The sequence below is a fragment of the Anomaloglossus baeobatrachus genome, chromosome 3 (genome assembly GCF_048569485.1).
Source record: "Anomaloglossus baeobatrachus isolate aAnoBae1 chromosome 3, aAnoBae1.hap1, whole genome shotgun sequence".
Taxonomy (NCBI): domain Eukaryota; kingdom Metazoa; phylum Chordata; class Amphibia; order Anura; family Aromobatidae; genus Anomaloglossus; species Anomaloglossus baeobatrachus.
Window position 1 is genome coordinate 179,547,785 of NC_134355.1, and position 19,314 is coordinate 179,567,098.

The 19,314-nt window shown below is 40.1% G+C and overlaps 1 protein-coding gene across 1 annotated transcript in view; it reads left to right on the top strand.

Moving 5' to 3' along the window:
* Positions 1–13,039, top strand: part of KIF26B (kinesin family member 26B) — a 585,415-nt gene extending 572,376 nt beyond the window's left edge. The window contains exons 13-15 of the mRNA XM_075339602.1: positions 4,985–5,187; positions 9,455–9,605; positions 12,090–13,039. Of these exons, the coding sequence (XP_075195717.1) occupies positions 4,985–5,187; positions 9,455–9,605; positions 12,090–12,238 (503 nt within the window). The 3' untranslated portion in view covers positions 12,239–13,039. The remainder of the gene's footprint in view (positions 1–4,984; positions 5,188–9,454; positions 9,606–12,089) is intronic.
* Positions 13,040–19,314: the final 6,275 nt, after the last annotated feature.

Consider the following 19,314-nt stretch of genomic DNA (forward strand, 5'->3'; position numbering starts at 1 on the left):
CCCATGATTATTAATCCTACGGACCTTTTTCCTGGCTATACCACTGAAGTCACTAGCCAAATAATAATCAGGCGCAATCCCCTGATTCCTAGCATGAGCTGTGGACCCTGCCTCCAAACCACAGGATCTGCCCTCAATAATCCCAAGAGACCAACATCTTCTGAGTCCAACGGACCATATACCAGACCATAGTACCAAAGTTAAACGGAGCTACCTGACCTCTGGTTGGTTGCCATACCTTCTAAATACCTGGACGCTCCAGCAAGAGACATATACTACTACCGGGATCTTCTCATTAGAAACCACACATATTCTTAAGACCTGACCCTGTATACCGGCAACACCAAGGGACCCCATAGAGGTTGTCTCCACACGGAGGTCTCCATATCCCGGCAGCCATCTTACACACTCACCAAGCTATTACTCCAGTATAGGTCAAGCCTGTCCGACCTGATGAAGGCTTGTTAGCCGAAACGTCGACACCTGGCGGACAATTGTACAGCACCCCTCTTTTTCACGTTTTGCACTAACAAAATAAAAGAAAGAGATTTTGATATCCAACTACTGCGTTCATTTTTTGGTCTATTGGAAATTATTAGTGTGCCGGAGATAACCTTCTAAGTGACTGTCTAATTTCTCCTGAGCACCTATGGGAGGTGATGCGAGGTCTTTCCTTTTTCATTCAGTTTAATGGCTGCAGGATTTTTGTAGAGTAACTGGAAAGCATGGGGTTAAATTTTCCCGCCCAAACATAGTCTATGACGTTCCCTGGAGTGTCTGTGCAAAATTTCATGATTGTACATGCAATGGTGCGGATTCCTTTAGCGGACATACACACACACATACACACACACACATACACACATACACTGGGCTTTATATATTAGATAATGTGCTGTATACGGAGGGGACTGATATATAATGTGCTGTATTCTGAGGAATTGGTATATATCATGTGCTATGTACTGAGAGGACTGATATCTTTTTTAAAAAAAAATAAAAAATAAAAAAAAATGAGCCCTTTGGCCAATCAAACAGTCTGATCCTGGCTTTGGACAGAAGGTCACGTTCACATTGTATAACTGGCAGAGATTAATAGTATTGGTTTACATTATATAACTGGAATAGGTTAATAGTATTGGTCTTCTCTGAAGGGCCAAAGGGACCATATATGCCCCCACAGGCTTGAGGGTCTGGATGTTATGGCAAACCCCAATCCCAGTATTGTAACACCCCTATTCTTCTCTAGTCATTCAGTTATCGCATACAACTTAGGCTCATTTACATCTTGTTGGAACCTTTAATTTGCCATATATGCCAGCATCTGCTAGTTAGCTACTGGTGAAGAGCTTATTAGCATTGGTCTCCTTGGGCCCCATCTCCAGGTTGTTTTGGATCCCAGCAGTCTTGCGTCTTCCTCTTGTATATGAGTGGCTGTTGTCTTATTATAAGTAGGCAGCTTCTACACCCTGGCGAGTAGCTTTTGGTGGTAGTCTTAAAAAAAAAAATCCCCATCTCCTATTAGTCTATGTTGGTTCTAGGTACATATTATCACTGATTTTAGAAGAGAAGTGGTAGCAAGCTGGAGTTATCTAGTGATACCCAGCATAAAAAGAATGATAGGGTTTCGAAGCAGGAGCGGCCAAGCTGGGTAACACTAAAAAAGTAATTTTCCCATTATGATAGTAGGAGTAGGACCACCCAGTATTCCGAAGTGGTAACAAAAGTGCATGAAAGGAGACTTGAGGTATCAGCACAGCTTTCCTTTTTGCAGATTAGTTTAAGATAGTAAAGTTGAACTTAGGCCTGCGCCACACATCCGTGCCTCCGGCACGTGTTTGTCATTTTTTACACGTACCGGCGGCACGGAGACACTTTAACCAATGCTACCCTATTGTAGCAGGCACACACACGTAAAACCACATGGAACGTGTGTCCGTGTGCGTTTGTACGTGTGTGCGATTTTCAAAGCGCTGACATGTCAGTGTTTTCTCCGGCAGCACGGGTGTTACACGGCCCGCACCAGTACCACACGGGTGTAGTGTGGATGCGGTCCCGTGTGACACGCGCCGGAGAAAACACACATGTCAGTGAAAAAAAAACAAAACATTTACTCACCTTCTCCAGCCCTCCTGTCTCTGCCGCTGCTGCCTCTTGCTGCCGACCGCCGCTCATTAATCTCATAGAATATTCACTTCACTGCCTGCCAGCAGCAGCAGCGGGGAGACGGGAGGGCTGGAGACCGAGGATCAGCACCACGGACAGCAGCGCGGCAGCAGGAAGGACCAGGTGAGTATAATAATTACTGATTCTACGTGTGCTATCGCGGATAGCACACGTAGAACACACGTGTCACGCACGTACCAGAGACACGTACTTACCTGCACGCAACACGCAGGGAAAATACGTGTCTCTCGGCACGTGCGTGAAATTCACGTGAGTGTGGCAGAGGCCTTACTTAGTTTTTTTATTGGCAACAAGAATGAATGTAGTTTTCTATTGTATCCAAAGTAAACCGCCATGCGTCATCCTGGACTAATACTTTTCTATCTTCCTAGCAGACTAAATTGTTCTTGTCAGCAGTTCTGCTCTGTATAATGTCAATTGTCACTAAATTAATAAGAATAAAATCAACATTCATAGGTTCCTGGCACAGATGGTAATTTATGTTGGGCTCCCTACATGTAACACTCGGTGGCAGCTCATCTTACTGCTCTCCATGGGAAGACAAGCTCCATCCTGTTGTGTGGCTGTACAACAAACACTATTGCTTTGTTACCTGTGTCTCTCCAGCTAAGCTTATCAATTGTTTGTCATGTAAACCACAAACACCGGGAGGGATGAATGGAATCTAAGTGGAATTTATAAATGGGAGAATGCTTCCATCTTTCAGCTGAGTAATGCTGATCGTGTCAGTCATGGTGTCATAAAAAATATCCAAGGCGCCTTTCTGCTTAGTGAAACCACAACAAAGATGTCCGTATCTTGCTGTGTCTTGCTTTCTCAGGCAGAATAATGTTTGTAGAATGTATCCAAAGAGGATATTTTTGCCAAATCGCCAAAAATAGCAAAACAAAATGAAAACTTTTTTTTATTATCGTAATTCCTATCACATTGATTGTTTAGCAGACATTATTAATTATCCTAATGTGGATCTGTCACCAGATTTTACAATACAAACTATATACATTATTAGAGAAATCTCCCTGACCTGATGACAGTGGTGTACTTACGTTAAGCATCTATGTCAGAATAGCTGTATATTAAGGTGAGTATTTAATGAGCCTATATATACAATAAAATAGTCCAAGTATAATGAGTCTCCACCCAACCAGTCTGACATCTGCAGTTTGTTCTGAGCAGTGTAAGATCTCAGCTGCAGTTGTGACACTGAGGAACTGTCAGTCATTTTGGAAGTGCGGAGCTTAACTTGAACTTTCATAAAGGATTATATATTCATTCTGACATGGATTTTCAAAGTTACAGGTGAAAGAGATCTATTTAGTGATGTGTGCTGTTTCTATTCGGAAATGTATTGATAGATGTCTTTTAATGCCAAACTTTTCTGATCCAAGAAACATAAATCCAAGGCCAAACCCTCACTATTATATTGGTAATAATATTATTACAGTTTTAATATTTATGGGTCCTATAAATTGGACGTTATAAATGATGTAGATCATGGATGTTTGATACCAATTTTTTCATTACGATTAGCTGAATGTTTTACACTTCGGTGGAATCTAGTTGTCATTGACTGTGTGAACCTGCCAAGAGAAGACCTTCCTTACCCGAATGACAGAAACGTGTAAGGGCTGGCTTTGTAATTTGTAATGTGAATTTTGGGAGTAAGGGGTACTTTACACGTTGCGACATCGCTAGCAATTGCTAGCGATGTTGCGCGCAATAGCACCCGCCCCCGTCATGTGTGTGATATTGTGTGATCGCTGCCGTAGCGAACATTATCGCTACGGCAGCCTCACACACACATACCTTGACAGCAATGTCGCTCTGACCGCCGAACAATCCCTCCTTCAAGGGGGAGGAGCGTTCGGCGTCATAGCGACGTCACTGCCGCGTCACTAAGCGGCCGGCCAATACAAGCGGAGGGGCGGAGATGAGCAGGACGTAACATCCCGCCCACAATCCCTCCTTCCGCATTGTCGGTGGACGCAGGTAAGGAGATGTTTGTCGCTCCCGCGGTGTCACACATAGCAATGTGTGCTGCCGCAGGAACGACGAACAACATCGTACCGGTTGCAGCAGCGATATTAAGGAAATGAACGACGTGTCAACGATCACCGTTTTGGACCTATTTTGTGATCGTTGATCGTCGTTCATTAGTGTTACACGCTGTGATGTCGCTACCGGCGCCGGATGTGTGTCACTAACGACGTGACCCCGACGATATATCGGTAGCGATGTCGCAGCGTGTAAAGTACCTTTTAGTGTTTTTAAAATTAGCGCAGATGTTGCCATTTTCTCTTTAAATACTGCACTTTCGTCAGATCTAGAATAAGGATCGACAGCTCTCAATGCATACTCTGATACATATGTTTTTAGATATTTTTAAATGGATTGAATGAACTTCAATTTTTATACATTTCCTGAATGTCATTGCTGGATACCACCTTCGCTGTGCACTTTCGTCAGGTATTCACAATGCTTTTATGCACAAACGTATCACCGTTTATTCAAAAGAAAGAGCTTCCCCATTAATGGACAAATAAATCCGCTTCTTCTGTACGGTATATTAATAAAAAATGGTTAAAAGCATTAATTTATGAGCATTGTAAATGTATAAAATACATCAAGTAGAGCTATGTAGAATGATCCAAGGCTAATACAATGAATTTTTAGTTTATATCTTTGAATTTAATGATGATAAAAGAAAAGCCAACAGAAAGCCATGGCTGGATTTACACAAGATTTTCCAGTCATAATGGAATTAATGCTTGTTTTTCCCGATCTTTCTTCTTACTAGGATCACAAAGACGCCGGCTTATTCCAACGTTATCACTTGATGCAACCTCTCCTGTAAGAAAACCAGCCAACACCCCAGGAGTACGCTGGGTGGACGGCCCGTTACGTAATGGTCAGCGAGGCATGGGAGAGCCGTTTGAAATAAAAGTTTACGAAATAGATGACGTGGAAAGGCTTCAACGCCGCCGCAGTGAAGACAGCAAGGTAGACGGTTTCTTATTGACTATTAGAACAATCAATTTCAATAATCATAGAGCTGTAGCCACTCAAATCCACCCAATCCCCAAGACATCAACAATAAGTGCTACATCGAAACTCACACAACATGATATTCTTCAGTTCAAGTCTTTATTATTAGAAAATCCTCATTGCAAACTTGCTTAGATAAAAAAAATAATATGCCATGAAGTTTATGAATGTCTTTATTTGACCTGGGATAGCTGCTATTCTTCTGTTTTAATATGCAATCAGTCTCATACTACTATGGACACTGTGCTGTATTCTTGTTTTTGGTGCTTCACCCCTAATCTTTGACATGTTATCTTTATGGATATAAGGGAACCACTAAAAAAAGTGAGTAAATGAGAAAGAAAAGAAACCACATGTATGAAAAACGAATCTCAGGTCTTATAAAGTTATTCCTTAACTTTGCAATGGTGACCTTAAAATTATAAATGAAGAATATTGTCATGTGAATTGGAGTGCTGGGACATTGCATTTACAATCTATTTCATTGACATTAGTGATGAGTAAGCACTACCATGCTCGGGTGCTCAGGCTTGTAAGGAGCAGTTGGATGCTTGGATGGGCGCGACTCGAGTACTTGAGTATAATGAAACTCAATGGGGGACTCATTTCAAGGAAATCTTGGAGAAAAATTCTTGAGTATTCCATTGGCATCTATTATACTTGGGTACTCGAGTCGTGCCCATCAGAGCATCCAGCTGCTCATTACGAGCCTGAGCACCCAAGCATAGAAGTTCTCGCTCATCACTAGTTAACATTGCAAAAACTTTTTTCTACAATCCTCATCATTATTTGTTTGTAGGACTTAATAGTGCTTCATGTTTGTTTAGATTTGAATCACTTGTTCTTGGGAATTTGTTGTCAGGCACTCACCAGAGTCATACCAGGGAGTGTGTGTCTATGACTAGATGTACATTTTACAAACCTAAGTTTAGTTTGAGGCCCCCAATAGCCCTCTACCCCTATCCCAGCTGTATATATTGGTGAGATATCAGTTATATAGGTGTATTTGAATATGGTATAGGTAAATCCAATGACTTACAGAAGACATCTTATCTGATGTACTTCTGTTGCTTCTTTTTTCTTCATCCAAGCCCTGACTACCATGAAGAATTGCAGCCACAATTCTCTGCTTTGTAACTTCCCATCAATCTTCTATCTCCAATGTTTATCTGAGTGTTTCCCTCCACAATACTAGTGCCCTCTTCTATTCCCCACAAAGTACTAATGCTCATAGATGCTAACAATTTCACCCTTATCCACACCACAAAATATTGCCTTCTTGTCCCCACAATTTACTAGTGCATCCTGTGTGCCGCAAAGTAAAAGTAATAGTGGTTCCTCTTTGGCTTTCAAAATAATAGTCATCCTACCATGCCCCACAAAGCGATAGCTGTCACATTGCGCTCCCACAAAGTAATGGAGATCCCTTACAAAGCAGAATTGGTCCATTTTTGTTCCACAAAGTGTCCATACTTTCAATGCCCCATTTTACTTGCTTCTTTGCATGTATCACCAGGTAAAGAATAGTTGATATAAATACGAACAATTAAGATTGGAGATAAGATAATAGTAACAAAATATCTAAATAAGACACTAAATATTACAATGAAGTAATGTAGGATATGTAATGGTCATGGACATTTATATCAAAGTTCCTCTCTGAAACTAGATCTGAGTGACATATCCCCCAGCCAATTAGATCCCGCAGAAAATGAGTGTTGATTGGCTGTCAGTCAAACGCTGACAGTGGACATACAGTAATGCACTGTGGTACAAAATTGCTAAAGTGTATTATTAATGCGACCAAAGAAATGTATTTCAAGTCCCCTTATGGGACCCGTGAGTACTGGGAAAAAAAATAACTAAAAATTAATTTTAAATGTAAAAAATATATAAATATATATATACAAATCCAAGAAATATTAAGAAAAAATGATTTAATTGTAAAAAAAAATAAAAAATCAAGGCCAAATCCTTACAAAAACAAAAAATATTTGGTGTCGCTGCCTTTACTGTAAACCTGTCTTATTATTTAATGTGCAGAGTTGATGCTGTGAATAACTCTGCTAGAATTACTGTTTTTGTTGTCTCACAAGAAATTAAAAAGAAGCGATCAAAAAATAGTGTGGATCCAAAAGTGCCACCAACAAGTCCACAGCTCATTCTGCAAAATAACAAGCCCACACACCTCTATATTCAGAAAAGTGGGGCTCTTACAATACAATGACCTAAACAAGATGTAAAAATAATTATATTATAATATATATATACATATATATATATATATATATATATATATATATATATATACACACAGTATATATGTGTGTCTATATATATATATATATATATATATATATATATATATATATATATATATATATATATGTGTTATAATATATCTTTTATATATATATATACATATATATATATATATATATATATACAGTGGGTGAAAAAAGTATTGAACACGTCACCAGTATTGCAAGTAAATATAATTCAAAAAGTGCTGTTGACATAAATTTCTCACGAGATGTCAGTAACAACCCATCCAATCTACACAGGCAAATAAATTAAACTATAGATGTCTATAAATTTAGTGAAGTGTAGTAATGAGAAATGATACAGGGAAAAAATATTGAACACACTTACTAAATGTATTCTATACTTCCTGGAAAAGCCTTTATTCATGACAATTTCAAGAAGAGTCCTTTATGGAGAAACTAGTACATGTATTGCTCAGGTGTGATTTTGGCTCACTCTTCCACACAAACTTTATTCAAATCCTGAAGGTTCCGTGGCCTCCTTCTATCAACTCTGAGCTTTAATTCCTTCCATACATTTTCTTTTGGATTCAGGTCAGGTGATTGACTGGGCAATACTATTAGCTTTATTTTCTTTCTCTGAGTTTTGAATTGAGAGTTTCCTTGGCTGTGTGTTTGGGATCATTGTCTTGCTGAAACGTTCACCCTTGTTTCATCCTCATCATCCTAGTAGATGGCAGCTGATTTTTATCTAGAATGTCTAGGTATATTTGTCCATTCATCCTTCCTTTAATTATATGAAGTTTTCCAGTGCCGTATGCTAAATAACAGCCCCACATCATGATGTTCCCACCTCCAAAATTCACTGATTGCTTTGGGGTGATATTCACTGCCCTTTTGCCTCCTAACCTGGTGTGTATTATGGCATCCAGAGTTCAGTTTTGGTCTCATCTGAACAGACTATATTCTCCCAGAATTTCACAGACTTGTTTAAATGTTGTTGACCAAACTTTAAACATACTTGAGCATGCTTTTTGTTCAGCAATGGAGTTTTGCATGGTGAACGTGCATACAGGCCATGGAAGTTGAGTACATTACTTATTGTTTTCTTTGAAATAATTGTACCTGCTGATTCCAAGTCTTTCTTTAGCTCTCTAAAGGTGGTTCTTAGTGCTTGGACAACTCTTCTGATAATTCTTTTCACTCCTCTGTTTGAAATCTTGCAGGGAGCACCTGATCATGGCTGGTTTATAGGGAAATTACGTTATTTCCACTTCCCGATTATGGCCTCTAAACCTAAACCATGGTTTAGAAATTTTTCTATAATCAATACAATCAGTATGTATAGCAACAATAAGGTTGCAAAAGTCTTTCGGCAGCTCACTGGTTTTACCCACCATGAGATGTTTCTTGTGTGGCACCTTGGTAACGATACACCTCTTTATAGGTCATCAGTTGAACCAGCTGATATTACTTTTCACTGAGTGGCAGGATTGCTTTCTAATTAGTGATAGATTTCAGCTCGTGTCAGAAATTATCATTTCACCTCTCTTCGTGTGTTCTTCCCTGTGTCATTTCTCATTATTACACTTAGCTTAATTTATGGGAATCTATGGTTTTTTTTCTTTACCTGTGTAGATTGAAATGGCTGTTACCAACATCCAGTAAAAAATTAATGACAAAAGCACCTTTAGAAACAATAGTTACTTAGAAAATTGGTGATGTGTTCAATACTTATTTAACACACTATATGTGCCATGTATTATATTTAATATAAAGGTGTATTATCTGTAAAATATATTGGTATAATTTATTCTGTGATACTTAATTGGTGATGAGTTCGGTACTTATTTTACTCGCTGTATATATATACAAGATAATATATATATACAGTATACAATGTGTGTGCGCAATTATATTAAATCAACAATAAGTAATTAAATTTATAATTATTTCAGTCAGTGTCACGGTTTAGTTCAAAGCTGAAGATTCTTGAACATCGCCAGCAGAGAATTGCGGAGGTCAAAGCTAAATATGAGTGGCTTATGAAGGAATTAGAAATCACCAAGCAGTACTTGATGCTGGATCCAAGTAAATGGCTCAGTGAATGTACGTGATTATTAAATTGCTAATATATTTTCATGTTGAAGTAATATCCAAAACATTGTATATAAAGGCTGCTTTACATGCTTCAATTTCTCGTGCGATCGCATTTGCGATCGAACCCGCCCACATCGTTTGCACAAAGTCGTAAACCCCCGTCACATGTACTTACCTTCCAAATGACCTTGCTGTGGGCGGCGAACATCCTCTTCCTGAAGGGGGAGGGACGTTCGGTGTCACCGCGACGTCACACAGCGGCCGGCCAATAGTAGCGGAGGGGCGGAGATGAGCGGGACGTAAACATCCCGCCACCTCCTTCCTTTCACATTACCAGCGGGACACAGGTAAGCTGCAGTTCAGCGTTCCCGGGGTGTCACACGGAGCGATGTGTGCTGCCCCGGGAACGATGAACAACCAGCGCAGAGAAGGACGTTCAATTTTTAGAAAATGAACGACGTGTCAACGAGCAACGATAAGGGGAGTATTTTTGCTCATTAATAGACTCTCGTAGCTGTCACACACTACGATATATTAAACGGCGCCGGATGTGTGTCATGACGTGACCCCGACGACATATCGTTTCATATATCGTAGCGTGTAAAGCCCGCTTTAATGGGGACCAATTTATTAGGTACAAGACCGAACTGACCATTTTATTTTGGGTTAGCTAGTTATTTAAGTGGTAATGATGTTAGGATGTAATGCATGTTTTCAATGCACACATTAGGCCTCAGGTCTTTTGCAGTGTCACAACCTGTATTGTTTTGGGGTTTTTTCACCATGTCCTCATTTCAGATCTTTTAAAGGGAATCTGTCAGCAGGTTTTTGCTATGTAAGCTGAAGCCAGCATGCTGCAAAAGTAAACACAGAAAGTTCAGGCATGCCTGTTTTGTGATAGTCCAATCTTTTGTTTATTTGCTTTGTTTGTTTAAGTAGCAGGACCCTTATCATTACAGGACTAGAAACTCAAGTGCATGGCAGTCCAACACGCCCCCTCCTGTGATTTACACCTCACGGTCAATATACAATCTCTATAGAGAGCCTAGTGTGGGCGGGACAGCCCTTTGGACTCTGATACATGCCTAAAGCTAAAAAATCAGATTGTGTCAAAATGGTTGCACTCAGTAAACTAAGTGATACATTGTTGGATTTAAAATCTCTTTGCCTATATCATGCTGCTCTCTGATGAGGTAGAAAAACCTGCTGACAGATTCCCTTTAATGATTTTGTCACATTTAACATGTTTTCCAATGCCTGTTCCTTGAAGGAGTGGAAAGAGTTGATTACTGCGCTGCTGTGTAATAAAGATGAATGAAAACTACAGTGTCAAAAACACTATAAAAACACATGTAAAATAATGTATTCAAATACTTTGTTTTTTCATAAATTTTTTAGTACTTTTTTACATGCGTTTTTATAGTGTTTTTGACACTGTAGTTTTTGTCTCTTTTAGGGTTGTCAAGTTTTAAATAAAGTTGTTTTTTCTTTGTACTGTACTTCCTGATATTTGGTTTCAAAAAAACTTTATTGATAGTCATATGCAAAGTATATGTACTTTTAAAGTGTTTCTGCAGCAGAAACGCATTAAAATACAGATCTGCTGTTTACCTGTGGATTTTATATGTCTAATGCAATTTTATGCTGAAAAGCCGCACAAAACTCAGCGCATCTGCAAGAGAAATTGGCATGTTGCCAAGTAAGCTAATTTATTTAGTATTTGCAGAGATGCTGCAGAAATTATGCAACATCAAAAACTGACCACTCCCCGTGGGAACATATTCTTATAAAATAGAAGTTTTTGTAGCTTATTTCTATCAATTAACAAAATGCAAATTCTTCTGGGAAGAAATGCACAAAGTCAAGGATTTAGTAGGATTACAGTCAGATGTATGAGTGTAGCCAATTATACCAAACAGGTAATGGTTATCATTTTCATATGTAGATTGATGCAGTGTCATTAACTGAAACAGCTGTGTAATAGGCATAAAACTGGGTGAGGAACAAACAAACTCTGCTACAAAGGTGAGGTTGTAAAAAAACATTTTATTGTCACATCATCCACCATAGCGAGACTCACAAAAAGCAAAGGACCAGGATTTGCACATGCCTTCATCCACAGAAGATCTGTAGTTAGTTCAAGATGTTTGGAATGATCTCCCTGCCGAGTCCTTTCCCAAGCCAAGAGCAAGTGTACCTAAAGAATTGATACTGTTTTGAAGGCAAAGGATTGTCACCAAAAATATTTATTTGATTTAAATTTCTCTATGATTAATTTTGCGTTTTTCAATTGATAAAAGTACTTCTATTTTTAAAGCATTTTTACTTTGCCTAAAACTTTTGAACAGTTCTGTACATGTCCCTATAAATGATGGTTTGTGTGTAGGCATTATTTAGTCGGGAATTTACTTTGGGGTCTTCTAAATTTGGTCTAAATATTAAATAGAGGTTTATATAGATGTAATTATAATTTAATCCACTATGTGTTTTCAGTTGACTTGGAACAAACCTATGAGGTGGACTCTTTGGAATACTTGGAAGCACTGGAATGTGTGACAGAACGTCTAGAAAACCGGGTCAACTTCTGCAAAGCTCACCTTATGATGATTACCTGCTTTGATATTACATCAAGACGTCGGTAAACATGGAGGGTTACGATGAGACTGTAAAAAAGACTTACACCCCCCAGTAGTTAATTTCTCCTTCTGATCAACATCCAAAGACTTTGGAATGAAGACGAGCAATGAACAATGTATTGTTGGAACGCGACAGAGAATGTGAACGAAGGGCAGGGAAGATGTTGTCAATTTGAATAAACACATTTGCTAATTATGTTTTAAAATATAAAAAGACAAAGGTCAGCAGCAAACTGAAGAGAGCACTTTGAGAAACTTTAATGGTTAATTTTTGTATATAGAGACTGGTAGCAGAATTAAAATGTTTCCTCCTTAAAGAGGATCGGGGGGCAAAGAAAGAGGGACTAAATGCTTCAAAAGTACTGTACGACAGAGGAAAGTCTGCCGTGAGACAGAATAAGTGCCTTTAAACCTTTTAATATCCAAACCTTTATGTTAATACTTTCTTTTGTACAGATGGTGCTAGTCATGGAAAAGAAAAAAAAATCTGAAAAAACAAAACACTTTTTTTAAAAAATGTATTTGCAGCTTGTTTTTCCCATTGTGTATTATCTTAACTCTGACTTGCTGTTTTAAGTACTTGTGTTTGTTGCAATGTTTTATGATCAGTACAGCCTATGACTATGTGTGATCTGTCTGGTATCAATGTGTGGACACTTTGAGGATTCACATGGTCAATACCTGGTAAAAGGTTTTTTGTCGTAACAGTTACTGAAGATAAACAGCTTGTGTATGCATGTTTAGGTATACAGTATTAAATGTACAATGGGCAGAGCTCCATGCAGTATTAAAAGAAACATTTCCTAGTCTCACTTGTCATGATTTATCCTCAAGATCAGTGTCTGGAAAACTGCAGACGTGGTAATATATGGTTAAGAAATAATGTTATACCCTTTAAAACATTAGATTTAATTTGGTTTGGTGACATTTATTACCCCACAACCCTCTACCCAAAAAAAGTCTTTTTGACTGGCATACACACCAGCCTCTGTCTCTTTATTCTACTGTTCCTTCACATGATCCCACCAACCCATGGCTACCTCCATCAGACCCTTGGCAGTGTACCATTAAAGCAAAGCACGTCTGTGGGTTTCTCATCTAACACTTTTCCAGGCACCAGACTTGTCTATTGTTTTTTCAGATCCCACTGATACATTGCTATCCAGTTGATGGCTCATTACAGACACACACACACACACACACACACACACACACACACACACACACACACATTGTGACTATTCCATCACTATACTGTTATTGGCTTCTATCCAACAGCTAACTACCAGAAGTAGCAATCCCCTCTTTTTGTTTCCTAATAATCCCCCCAGCTACAGGCCTGGCTAAGTGTTAACGCTTCTGTACCACACGCCTACATTGTCACTTTCATTTTTCACAACATATTCACATAGAAAGTAGCAATACCAATACTTTAACAATTATATCAAGTGTCAACACATAAAGAAGGCTTTAATTCAGTATGCACATTTAGGGCATGTTTCTTCTTCTACCATACTCTTACATATGAATTCAGTAGAACATGCTCAAACGTTTCTCTCCACTCATAGTATCCTCAACTATAAGAAAGCACTATTTAAAGATATCTGTCACCAGGTCAAGAGTTGCCAATTTTTGCTTTTTCCTTATTACTGTTGAGCCACCCACCATTCTGTGTTCTTTTTTCTTTTGTTTTTTATTGTTCCATGTCGTCCATGTCAAACATAGGCCCGTGGGACAAATATGGTCCTCAGTGTAATTATATTTGGTCAGCGAGAAAACACTACATGTCGCCTCTCTAGCAGGTCAATAAATTTAGATTTCATTGTACCACATTAAATTAGTTAATTTCTTAGGTAATTAATTAAAATGATAATCCTAATTTGCCATAAATAGATTATATTATACACATATATAGAATAACCTAATCTACTTATGACAAATTAGAATTTTAGCATTTGTTTCCATGAAAAGGTTCATTATATTTGATTATAAAGAAAACTTCCTTAATTGTTGACATTTTTTTAAATAAATATCAAGGTTGGCCCATGTCCAAGTTTTTAATTTTGGTCCACTATGTACTTGAGTTTGACATCACTGCAGCATATGGATCCAGAAATATGGGCCTTTTTATTTAGAGCTAATTTTAATGGACTGTACCAAGGAGGTGTTGCTCACAGGGTATCAAAGCAGAACAGTCTAAAGACACGCCACAGACAATTATGTGACCCATGCCCCCTTTGTAAAGACATCCCCGAAAACTTATGAGCCACTACTCTTTTGTAAAGACACCCCCCAGAAAATTCTGTGAGCCACGCCCCTTCGTAAAGACAAGCCCCAGAGAATTCTGTGAACCATGCCCCTTCATAAAGACAAGTCCCAGAGAATTCTGTGAGCCACGCCCCTTTATAAAGACAAGCCCCAGAGAATTCTGTGAACCACGCCCCTTTGTAAAGACAATCCCCAGAGAATTCTGTGAGCCACGCCCCTTTATAATGACAAGCCCTGGAGAATTTTGTGAGCAATGCCCCTTCGTAAAGACAAGCCCCAGAGAATTATGTGAGCAACGCCCCTTTATAATGACAAGCCCTAGAGAATTTTGTGAGCAATGCCCCTTCGTAAAGACAAGCCCCAGAGAATTATGTGAGCCACGTTCCTTTGTAAAGACACCCCCCCGGATAATTTTGTGCGCCATGCCCCCTTTGAGAAGACACGACCCCAAAGAATTCTGTAAGCCATGTCCCCTTGGTAAAGACTACAAAAAAAAATAATTTAATTAAAATGACCCACATCTCTAGATAGTGGATTATAACAAAAAAATAAATACTTGGGAGAAGCGGGAAGAAAATAAGAACAAAAAACACTTTTCATCTAGTTACAGGTCCTCTATTTATGAATGGTGCTCGCAATTACTATGTTTCTATATTGATCCATCTGTTACATCGAATCATTGCAGTGTGACATACAAACAACATACTGTACTCCCTATTATACCAGACAGTGTGCAATCCAATGCAGAAAATGGGATCAAAACACCGTTAGTTAATGTGATCCTGTCATTTTGTAAATCCATATTTACCTGCAGATGTAGGGTTAATCTGCACGTAAATAACACTGAAATGCTGCCTGGTCGCCTTACTGAAAGTGTGGCTACCAGGAGAAAATTAACTTCTTCACTGGTTTCAGGCTAGTTGTCAGATTACACTTTTCTGTGCTGTATCTTATTACATATTACATAAACTATATATTCCACTATCCCACCTGCATTTTTTTAACCATAACTACACCTATATTTAGATTCTTACATCACCTAAACAGAAAGGACTAATTTACACATTACATTATGAATTTGCCAAATAGATGTTGTACATTTTGTATACTTTTATAATGTAATAAAATGTGATTTCTTACAAACCTTAAAGGGAACCAACCAGCATGATTTTCATATATAAAGTAAAGCCAGAGCTATACTGGCACTAGGATGCTGAATGTAACCATACCTTTTGTTCTGAGGTTGGATGTTTTATTTCAGAAATATCTGTAAGTTACAGCAATGCACTGCTATTTGATTGACAGGAGCAACAGGAAGGGAATATGTGGGTCGAGCCTTGCTATCTATTCCTGCCCCTGTCTGCCTGCCTGATCTTCCTACCCCTGTCACCATCATAGGCATTAATTACGGTGCAGGCAAACAGGCAGGGGCGGGAATAGATAGGAAGACCCGACCCACATAGTCCCTTCCTGTTGCACCTGTCAGTCAAATAGCAGTTTATTGCTGGAACTTTACTTGCACATATTTCTGAAATAAAATATCCAATCTCTGAACAAAAGCTATGCTTACATTCAGCATCATAGAATTATAGAGCCAGTATAGCACTGCCTTTACTTTATATATGAATATATGAAAATCCTGATGGTTGGTTCCCTTTAATGGGGTCAGCTTATTTCCAGAATCAGCAATACTTTTGACCATTGGCTGATTTTGAAATTGCTAATAATAATAATAATAATAATAATAAGTTTTATTTCTATAGCGCCAACATATTCTGCAGGGCTTTACAATTCAGATGGGACATGTACAGACAATATGAGACATTACAAAATAACAAAATTAAGATACCAGGAGGAGTGAGGGCCCTGCTCGTAAGCTTGCAGTCTATGAGGGAATAGAGGAGGCACAAAAGGCGAATGGGGGGAGAAAAGCTTGTTATATATGGTCCAGCCATCGATTTAATAGTATATTCAAAACCAGCTGTATGAACCCATCATTGGCCAGAATTTATACAGGTACAGGGGACAAGAATTGGAAGTAAATTTTTTATGAAGGGCAGAAAGGAACTAGATTAGATCAGGGCAGTGAGGTGATAGGCTAGTCGAAATGCATTTTTAGGGCCCGCTTAAATGTGTGGATGTTGGGAATTAATCAGATTGCTCTTGGTAGTGTGGCATAGGCGCAGCCTGTGAGAAATCTTGGAGATGGGAGTGGGAGGTTCGAATTGTTGAGGATGTCAGTCTTAGGTCATTAGCAGAGCGGAGGGCACGGGTGAGGTGATAGACAGAGATGAGGGAGGAGATATACGGTGCGGCAGAACCATGGAGAGCTTTGTGAGTGAGAGTGATAAGTGTATGTTGGATTCTGTAGCGGATAGGCAACCAGTGCAATGACTGGCAAAGAACAGAGGCATCAGTGAAGCGGTTGAGGAGAAAACTGATCCTGGCTGCGGCATTCAGAATGGATTGGGGAGGGGAGAGTTTAGTAACAGGGAGACCAATTAGTAAAGAATTACAATAATCCAGGCGAGAATGAATGATAGCGACAGTAAGGCGGGCTTTGCACGCTGCGACATCAGTAGCAATGTGTTACCGATGCTGCAGCGATAGTCCCGCCCCCGTCGCACGTTCGATATATAGTGAAAGTTGCCGTAGCGATTATTATCGCTACGGCAGCTTTACACGCACATACCTGCCGTGCGACGTCCCTCTGGCCGGCGACCCGCCTCCTTCCTTAGGGGGCGGGTCGTGCGGCGTCACAGTGACGTCACACGGCAGGCGGCCAATTGAAGCGGAGGGGCGGAGATGAGCAGGATGTAAACATCCCGCCCACCTCCTTACTTCCTCATTGCAGCCGGCGGCAGGTAAGGTAAAGTTCCTCGCTCCTGCGGCTTCATACACAGCGATGTGTGCTGCTGCAGGAGCGAGGAACAACATCGCACCTGTCGCTGCACCGGCATTATGGAAATGTCGGAGGCTGCAGCGATGATACGATAACGACGCTTTTGCGCTCGTTCATCGTATCAAAAAGGATTTGCACGTTGCGATATCGACTGCGACGCCGGATGTGCGTCACTTTCGATTTGACCCCACCGACATCGCACGTGCAATGTCACAACGTGCAAAGCCCGCCTAAGAGTTTTTGCAGAGTCAACGGTAAGAAAAGGTCGAATTCTAGAGATGTTTTTGAGGTGGAATTGACAAGAACGAGCAAGTGAACGAATGTGGAGAGTGAAGGAGAGATCGAAGTCAAATATAACCCCAAGACAGAGGTCGTGCTGCTGGGGCGTAATGGTCGAGCCACACACAGAAATGGTAATATTGGGTTTCGGAAGGTTAGGAGAGAGAGGAAACAGAAGAAATTCAGTTTTTGAAAGGTTCAGTTTTAGATAGAGGGGGGACTTGATGTTGGAGACCGCGGACAGACAATCGGTAGTATTTTGTAATAGTGCAGGGGTGATGTCAGGAGAAGATGTGTACAGTTGGGTGTCATCAGCATAGAGATGGTACTGGAAACCAAATCTGCTGATTGTTTGTCCAATAGGGGCTGTGTATTGAGAGAAAAGGAGGGGGCCTAGGACTGAACCTTGAGGAACCCCGACCATAAGGAGAAGAGGAGAGGAAGAGGAGCCGGCAAAGGATACAGTGAATGAGCGGTCAGAGAGGTAAGAGGAGAACCAAGAAAGGTTTCCTTGAGCCCGATAGAGCGGAGCATAGTGAGAAGAAGCTGGTGATCCACTGTATCGAATGCAGCAGAGAGATCCAGGAGGATCAGCAGTGAGTAGTGATTTAGCTGTAAGTAGATCATTAGAGACTTTAGTAAGAGCAATTTCAGTAGAATGTAAGGAGTGGAAATTGTAAAGGGTCAAGGAGAGAGTTATCTGACAGAAAGCGAATTAGACGGGAGTGGACCAGGCATTCCAGGAGTTTTGAGATGAAGGGGAGATTAGAGACAGGTCTGTAGTTAGCGGCACAATTTTGGTCCAGGGATGTTTTTTTAAGTAATGGGTGTATGCTGGCATGTTTGAAGGTGGAGGGAAAGACACCAGAGGAGAGAGAGAGATTGAATGTTTTAGTTAGGTGAGTGGTGACAGCTAGGGTGACATATTTAAGGAGATGTGAGGGAATAGGGTCACTGGTGCAGGTAGTTGGGCGTGAAGATGCAAGGAGCCTGGTGACTTCTTCTTCTGTGACTAGATCAAAGAGTGAAAGTGAGCTAGATGAAGTGTAGGAGGGCAGACAATGTGTGGTGTTATGAGGCTGTGAGGGAAATACCTGGCGTATATGGTCAATTTTTTCTTTGAAATAATTGGCCAGGTCATCTGCACTGAGGTTGGTGCTTGGGGCCAGGACTGTTGGTCCGAGGAGGGAATGGAAAGTATCAAAGAGTCGTTTAGGATTGTTGACTAGAGAGGTGATGAGGGTGTTAAAGTACGCTTGTTTGGAGAGGTGAAGGGCAACATTGTATGTTTTGAGCATAAATTTATAGTGAATGAACTCTTTGGCAAGATTGGATTTTCTCCACAAACGTTCAGCACACCTGGAACACCGCTGGAGAAAGCGTGTTTGCAACGTGTGTCAGGGCTGCTGCCATCTGGGCTGAGTTGCTCTGCGTGCAGTAGGTGCAGCTTCATCTAGGAGGCTTTGTAGGGTTTCATTATAATGTTGTACAGCAGAGTCAGGATATAAGAGGGAGGATATTGGGGCCAGTGATGACTGCAACTTCTTCAGAAATTTCTGGGTGTTAATGGCATGTATATTCCTATATGGGAGGTAAGTGGGGGTGTTCTGAGTGGGTTGACAGCTCTTGACCA